This window comes from Otolemur garnettii, unplaced genomic scaffold (assembly GCF_000181295.1).
Source record: "Otolemur garnettii isolate 467f Iridium unplaced genomic scaffold, OtoGar3 scaffold00096, whole genome shotgun sequence".
NCBI classification, from domain to species: domain Eukaryota; kingdom Metazoa; phylum Chordata; class Mammalia; order Primates; family Galagidae; genus Otolemur; species Otolemur garnettii.
The window spans coordinates 242612-251112 of NW_003852491.1; the positions used below are offsets into that span (position 1 = coordinate 242612).

The 8501-nt window shown below is 37.7% G+C and overlaps 1 protein-coding gene across 2 annotated transcripts in view; it reads left to right on the forward strand.

Annotated features, from left to right (window-relative positions):
- LOC100962593 (cytochrome b-c1 complex subunit 2, mitochondrial) overlaps positions 1–8501 on the forward strand; it is a 35814-nt gene that overhangs the window by 8972 nt on the left and 18341 nt on the right. The window contains exons 5-8 of one of the 2 annotated variants that reach the window (XM_003795709.3): positions 1413–1469; positions 1685–1809; positions 3851–3948; positions 7771–7828. In XM_003795709.3, coding sequence (XP_003795757.1) covers positions 1413–1469; positions 1685–1809; positions 3851–3948; positions 7771–7828 — 338 coding nt within the window. The remainder of the gene's footprint in view (positions 1–1412; positions 1470–1684; positions 1810–3850; positions 3949–7770; positions 7829–8501) is intronic. The other variant, XM_023516696.1, reaches the window with a different exon arrangement.

The window sequence follows — 8501 nt, forward strand, 5'->3', positions numbered from 1 at the left end:
AAAAAAAAAAAAAAAAAAAAAACAAATTACAGAGATATAAAGTGAGCACGTGCTATTAGAAAAATGGCATCAGTAGACTTGGCTTGACACCAGATTGATAACCACAAACCTTCAATTTGTAAAAAACATAGTATTTTTGAAGCATAATAAAGTGAAGCACAATACAAAGAGGTAGGCCTATATAAAACATATAAAGGATTACTATTTGAAAAAAGAAAATACTACAAATTAAGGGAAAAAAACGGGAGAAAATGAGTGGACAATAAGAACAGGCTGTTTCCAGAAAAGGAAGCCAGAAACACTAGTCTTTTCTTATAATCATTAGTGTAATACCATTTCACACCCATCAGATTTTTTTGCATGTCATGTATTGGCAGTGGTAAGGATGATAAGGAGTCTCTTACTCTGCTGGTAGGAGTAAAACTTGATACAACCACTTAGAATCAGTGAATAACTAGTAATATCGAAAAAACTAACAGTTTTTTTTCTTTCTTGCAGTTTCTGGCCAGGGCCAGGTTTGAACCCACCACCCCCAGTATAGGGGGCCGGTGCCCTACTCCTTGAGCCACAGGCGCTGCCCAAAACCTAACAGTTTTTAATCCACACAAAGATATACTTTATAAAGACTGAAACTATATAAATGTCCATTGTTAGGGAAATGAATAGAAGTATGCTATCTAGATCTATGTATTAACATAGCAGAACTTAACAAAATATTGTGCAGAAAAGCAAGTTTCAAGATTTCTGTAAGGTATAATACATTATAATTTTTTAAGTAAAATAATACTGCATAGTGCCTATAATTATGGTTGTTTCTAGAGTTGGAGAGAATAGGCCTGAGAAGGGTACAAAGGGATCTTCAACTTTATTTGCCATTTTTTAACAATGGTAAAATATACCATGTAACTTAAAATTTACCATTTTTAAGTATACAGGTAAGGGATATTTAGCAATATCACCACTATTCATCTCCAGAACTTTTTCACTTGCCACCTGAAATTCTCTAACCGTTGAACAATGATTCCCCATTCTCTCTTCCCTTCAGCCTTTGACAGCCTGCGAGCCTCCTTTCTGTCTTCTGTCTCTCTGAATTTGACTACTGTAGGTGCTTCATATAAATGGAATCTTACAGTATTTGTCTTTTTGTGATGGGCTTATTTCACTTAGCATAATGTCCTCAAGGTGCATCTGTGTTGTAACATGATAGGATTTCATTCCTTTTTAGGTTGAATTATTTACTACTTCTAAAAAATACTTTTAATATTTTTAAATTTTAGTTAATTAGTATGTGTGGTTTCGTTATATTTGTACTGTTTTATACTTTTAAAAATTTTCTCTCCAAAGGAATTGGTTGAATTAATAAGAGCTTATTCTGATTCAGATAATTCATTATAATTTATTTTCCAATTCAGTGTGACTGCAACAAGGGAGAACATAGCTTACACTGTGGAATGCCTGAGGGGTGATGTGTAAGTAGGACATTTGCTTTTAAAGAAATAACTATGTTACTCAGTTGTGATCTTTGTAATGTGTCATTATGACCTCTGACTTTCATTTTAGATTATACATGTTCTTACCCAACTCCTAAAGTTTAATATTCAGAGCATTATAGTTATGTGGAATCTTGAGTATTAGTTTTAAATCTTTGACACGTAATTCTTATCCTGATGTCTTTCTTCCATAGTGATATTCTAATGGAGTTCCTGCTCAATGTCACCACAGCACCAGAATTTCGTCGTTGGGAAGTAGCTGACCTTCAGTCACAACTAAGGGTTGACAAAGCAGTGGCTTTTCAGAATCCACAGGCTCGTAAGTACATTGTTGAATACATTCAGTAGTTTCAAAGATATTGTGTTTTTGAGCATATGCATTTGTAGAAGAAAAAGTTACTGTTGAAATTTTTTAACAGTAAAACTTAGGTTTGAAAATATCTTTTTCAAAGATTTGTTCAATTATTTAAATATTCTTTTCTTTCTAAACATTTACTTTTTGCTTATTTTTCATGTTTGATGGTAAGTAAATTGGCTATAGAATCCTAGATACTTTAACTATTTCCCTCCCATTGCTTTTTAGCAATTATTTCTCTTACAACAAATCCAACAGCAGTATATTGTTGCTGCCTCTGCTGTTGTTTATTGTTATATATTACTATTATTGTTTAAGACAGCTCCCCTTTATTGGGTCATTCCAAAGTAAGCAAGTGAATTTTTTTTTAAATTATAACTTTTCTATTCATATCTTACATTTATGTATTGTTCAATTAAGTACACTGCCAAAACAGATTTTTAAACAAGCACCACTGACCCTTTGAAGTCATACAACTTCTAGTGATGTGCTGGTAGATCAGGAATAGGTGACCAGCAACATGAAACTGGGCTTCCTTCAGAGTGCAGGTCTGGCAAGTGTCTGAAACATAGTGAATACTTGGTTCATGTTGATAACTTTGTGTCACAGATGAGTGTGATCTTTGTTGCTCAGAAGTTCTACCAAAGAAATAGAATGATAGTGACTTCTTCCCCCACTAGGAGCAGTGAGGTTCCAGCCCTCATCTTTTCTCCCTGGATAGTTACTGTATAGTTTGCTGGCTGCTGTCTCTCCCTCAAAGTTTACACCTTCAGTTTGTCTCCTCCTACATTGCCAATACATTGATTTTTCTGATGTGGAAATCCTTTAAAGGCTCCTTATCATTGTGGGATAAAGTCTAAACTCTTCAGCTTATTGTATATATGGCCTTTAATGATCTGACCCCAACTCCTCTTATTTCTTACTTTACTCTCTTCCCCTCCCTGCTGTGATTCCCCTTTGAATCAAACTGCTGCTGTACTTTATGATTTTTGCTTCATACTTTCCTCTGCCTGAAATGCTATTCCCCAATCATTCACCTGGGAAACACCTACTCATTTTATAAGACTTACCCCATATTGCAGTTCTGTTACTCCATTCCAGTTCCTACTGCCTTTCTCTTGTACCCCTGCTATACCTTTTTTTTTTTTTGCAGATTTTTTGGCCAGGACTGGGTTTGAACCTGCCACCTCTGGCATATGGGGCCGGCGCCCTACTCCTTTGAACCACAGGTGCCACCCACCTCCCCCGTACTTTTTGACATACTGCTGACATTGCACCATAAAACTTTATTTCACAAGTTTTCCTGTTAGCACTTTGAGGGCAGGCATTTATTGTTCTATTGTATATTGTTACTTGTCTATATTTCTAGCACCTCCCACAGTGCCTGGCATAGAGAGGTTGCCCAGTTAATGAGCAAATCAAAGAAGCATACCTCAAGCAAAAACTGAAGCTGGAAAGCAAAGCAGGGATAGCACCTGTAGGAGCACCGAAAAGCAGGAATAAATTCTGTTTGGCAGCATTTGACCCTTGAAAGTAACATAGCCTAAGACTGATAGTTTCATATTGTCACTTACTCTGACCACTGACTTATTACCTAGAAAGGAGACCTGAGAAATAAGCAAAATTTGGATTAAATGACTTGTCCAAAGGCACATAGCAAATTGGTGGCAGAACCATAACTAGATTAGGACTTCCCAAAACAAGGCCATTGTACTTTCCAGGCAATAACCAGGTAGATTAAAGTTAGAGAAGGGGTTTAGGCAGACTTACAGACTTGGGCATGTAGAAGCTGCTGCCATATAATCTCATTTTTTTTAGCTCATTCCAACTGGAAGAATTTTTAAAGTTGCTGGTGGTTAAGTCATAATAAATTTCAAGTCCTTTTAATTCTTGAATGCCAGAAGATAACTAAATTTGTATAGGCTTGTTGCTTTCTAGGTTTTAAAAATGTTCTTGTCTTTATTTAAATTATATATCAGCAACTGCTTCTTTGCTTATCATACAGAAGTCATTGAAAATCTGCATGCTGCAGCTTACCGGAATGCCTTGGCTAATTCCTTGTATTGTCCTGACTATAGGATTGGAAAAGTGACAGCAGAGGAGGTACCGATAAAATATATTTATTACATTTTAAAATTGCTTATTTTCACACTAAATTGAATATCTATCATTGGTTGGTTTGCTAATTTCTCTTTTTATCTTCAAATTTTTAGAAATTCAGCTTGCTTACTTTTTTTTAATCTTTTTTTCTTTTTATTCTCCAATCTAATTTCTTAGCTTATTAACAAAAATGTATGTATCTTTTAACTAAAAACATTTTTATGACAAATGTGACATCATTACAGAAAAATCTGAAAATGAAGATAAGTAAAATGAAGGAGAAGAAAACATTTCACATATATAAAGGCATTCTGTGTTAATATATGATATATTTTCTTCTAGACTCTTTTCTGTGTATATGTATCCTTTTTTAGTGATATATAAATATTTAAATATTGCAATAAAGCCTTTAACTTTTAAAACTCTTTAATCCTTCTGAATACATAGATAAGACTGAGCCCACTTCGTTATCAGCTCCCTAGCTCATTCACCTTTTCTAGCACACCAGACTCCCATGCTGGCACTATAGATTTGTCATATGTCACAGCCATATGTGTGTCTTAGAACTTTGTTTCCAAAACTGGAAGCACAGATTGTTAAATCTGCAAGTGTAGATATGTGTATATAATTTGAATTTCCTATTCCTACCACCCATCCCTCAAAATACATTTATCAAAAGATTTTTAAGAGAAAAATTTGGAATTATCAACCCTTTAAAGTAAATTTCACTTAGAAATTCAGGTTTTATTCTCATTTCATTTCTGGTTACCTACTATAGAAAATTAAGCTTATGTCCCTTGTTCTTTTCACTTACCAATCATAATTTAATGCCTGCCGTTTGTGTAGCACTTTTATTTAAAAATTCTAACTCATACCATCCAACTTGAACAGGAAACAATTTTCATAAGTCTAGCCTCTAGGGAGTTTTGAAGTTTTTCAGAAATCAGTTTCACCTTTGTGAAAATGTATTATCTCTATCAGAATCTGGGAGTCAGGTTGTCTTCAAGGTAGCTGTAAGAGTGTACATAGGAGAACATTTATCTATTAGAATGTCTGTTGTAACACTTTTATAATTGTGAAAAATTAGAAACTAGTATCTAGCACTAATCAGGACTAGTTAAGTAATTTATTAAATATTTATAGAATGGAACATTGTTCAACCATGCAGAAATATTGATATGTAAAAATTACATATCAATATTGTCAATTAAAGGTAATTTATAAATAACATATTACATAACATTGTCAAGTAAAAGCAATTTATAAATTAGAAAAATAAAAAAGTATGTGCATATCATAGACAAATACCAAGATGTTAACTAAAATAAGATTTTATTAAAAAATAGAATAGGGGCTGTTGTTCAAGCGGCTAAGGCGCCAGCCGTATACACCTGAGCTGGCAGGTTCAAATCCAGCCTGGGCCCACCAAACAATAATGAGGGCTGCAAACAAAATATAGCCAGGTGTTGTGGCAGACACCTATAGTCCCACCTACTTGGGAGGCAGAGGCAGGAGAATTGCTTGAGCCCAGGAATGGGAGGTTGCTGTGAGCTGTGATGTCATAGCACTCTACCCAGGGTGACAGCTTGAGGCTTTGTCTCAAAAAAAAAGTAAAATAAAATAGGGCCCAGCACGGTGGCTCACACCTATAATCCTAGCACTCTGGGAGGGCACGGCAGGTAAAGTGCCTGAGCTCACAGGTTTGAGAGCAGCCTGAGCAAGAGCGTGACCCCATCTCTAAAAATAGCCAGGCATTGTAGCAGGTACCTGTAGTGTCAGCTACTCTGGAGGCCGAGGCAAGAGGATTGCTTGCTCCCAAGAGTTTGAGGTTGTTGTGAACTAAGACACAATAGCATTCTACCAACGGTGACAAAGTGACACTGACTCAAAAAAAAAAAAAAAAAACACATTTAAGTTTCTTTAGGCTGGCTAGGCGCCTGTGGCTCAAGTGGCTAAGGCGCCAGCCCCATACACCTAAGGTGGCGGATTTGAATCCCCAGCCCGGGCCCGCCAAGCAACAATGATGGCTGCAACCAAAAAATGGCCGGCGCTGTGGCAGGCGCCTGTGGTCCCAGCTACTTGGGAGGCTGAGGCAGGAGACTCGCTTGAGCCCAGGAGTTGGAGGTTGCTGTGAGCTGTGAGGCCATGGCACTCTACCCAGGGGGATAGCTTGAGGCTCCGTCTCAAAAAAAAAAAAAAAAAAGTTTCTTTAGGCTAACAAATTCTAAAGAAATTGGTGCTAGAATACTTTGAGCAGTGGCAGCATCAGTAGAAAGACATTAATAGAGAAAAATGTAACTTTGCAATTTGACTCCATAGATGCAAATATCATTCATTTTATGGTACAGTATGAGAAGTTGATGAAAAGTTCAGTTTCACTGTTTTAGCACAAGAATGATTCTCAACTATCACCTTCCTTCTCCAAGGAGCTTTTCCAGCCATTTTTTTCTAAATTTCTCCAAGGAACTTTTTTTAGGAGGCGGGGGGTGGGGGGAGACAGAGTCTCACTTTGTCACCCTCGATAAAGTGCTGTGGCATTGTAGCTCACAGCAATCTCAAACTCTTGGGCTCCAGTCATTCTCTTGCCTCAGCCTTCTAAATAGTTGGAACTACAGGTGCCTGCCACAACGCCTGGCTATTTTTAGAGACTAGGTCTTGCTCTGGCTCAGACTGGTCTCGAACCTGTGAGCTCAGGCAATCCACCTGCCTTGGCCTCCCAGAGTGCTAGGATTCTAGCCGTGAGCTACCACATCTGGCTTCAAAATGCCACAGGTGCACTTTGTATCTGTCAGGGGTCCTCAAACTTTTTAAACGGGGGGCCAGTTCACTGTCCCTCAGACCGTTGGAGGGCCAGGCTGTGGGCCCTGCGACAAGTTGGCTGCTAAGCAGGACAGGCAGCAGGGCAAAAACACCCAGCGGGCCAGATAAATGTCCTAGGTAGGCCGCATGTGGCCCGCAGGCCGTAGTTTGAGGATGCCTGGTTTACATACTGTGTATGTTTCTTATCCCCAGGAACGAATTTTCATCCACCTAGAGGTGATACCATTTCTTTTGAAAGTACATGTTTTAGCCCTGCTTTTTATTAAGCTTAGGGTAATAGTATAAACCGGTGATTCCTAAATCTCCCTAATCCTCACATCACTGGTGGTTAATTGGATGGATGGGTAGTTGTTTGCTTTTAAATAAAGATTCTAAGATTTCACATTGAAATTGACTATACCAGTATGTAGAGTTAGTCCCAAGAAGTAGGGAACAGTGATAGTTTCTATGTTTTAAGCTCTCTGTGTACTTCAGTAGTATCTGGGTTGGAAACCCCAATATAGACAATGGTTCCATGGTAAGAAAAGCTTTGTCGATGCACAAGAGAAGTAAACTCACAGAATTCTGTTGCCTATTATTGAGCGTTAATAATGCCTCATTACTTACCTGTATAAAGACAAAAAAACCCTGATGTTCTCCTTAAATCACATCATAAAAATCATAAACTTAGTCCTGTTTTTTCAAGTTCAAGTCAGTGTGTTCTCCAATTTCTTTTTTAATAAGATGTGATTCACGTACCTCACAATTGACTTAATTAAAGTGTACAATTCAGTGGTTTTTATCATATTCACAGGGTTGTACAACCATGACCACAGTCAAATTCTAGTTCTTTTAAGCAGTGGTTTCTATAATAAAATTCCTGTCTCGTTTTTGACACAGTTCCATATAGTTCATTGTAGCAGTTTTTAAGCTGAGTGTTTATTTTCTGCCAAACTGCACTTTTATGTTTTTATGGCTTTTTATATTTATACCATGTAACCTAATACGTGTTCTTAATTTCCTCAGTTACACTACTATGTTCAGAATCATTTTACAAGTGCAAGAATGGCTTTGGTTGGACTTGGTAAGTTGGGTATTGCCTGCATGTCAGTTTGCTGCCTTAACATCAGTCCCTTAAACTGTAATTATGTAAACATAGGATTGAACAAAATAGTTTTTTATTTATGTCAGACAGGCAGTATATGATAGGATTTTAATTGCTAGTCATGTGGGAGTTTTTTTGTTTGTTTTTTGTTTGTCTGTTTTTGAGACAGTGTCGCACTGTGTCTCCTTCAGTAGAGTGCTGTGTCATCACAACTCTCACAGTATCCTCACAAAACTCTTGGGCTTAAGCAGTTCTTTTGCCTCATCCTCCCAAGTAGCTGGGACTACAGGTGCCCACCACAACACCCAGCTATTTTGTTGCTGTTGGAGTTGTCGTTGATGTTTAGTAGGCCTGGGCCGAGTTGAAACCTGTCTGCCTTAGTGTGTGTGGCCATTGCCCTAACCACTTAGCTACGGTCACTGAGCCTGTTTTGTTTTCTGAGACAGAATCTCACTCTGTTGCCCTAGATTAGAATGCCATGGCATTGGCATAGCTTACAGCAACCTCACACTCCTGGGTTCTAGTGATCCTCCTGCTTCAGCTTCCTAAGTAGCTGGGACTCCAGGCACTGGCTGCAACACTTGACTATAAAGATAGGGTCTGAGCTGGAGAATGTTCTTCTGAGCAAAGTATCACAAGAATGGAGGAAAAA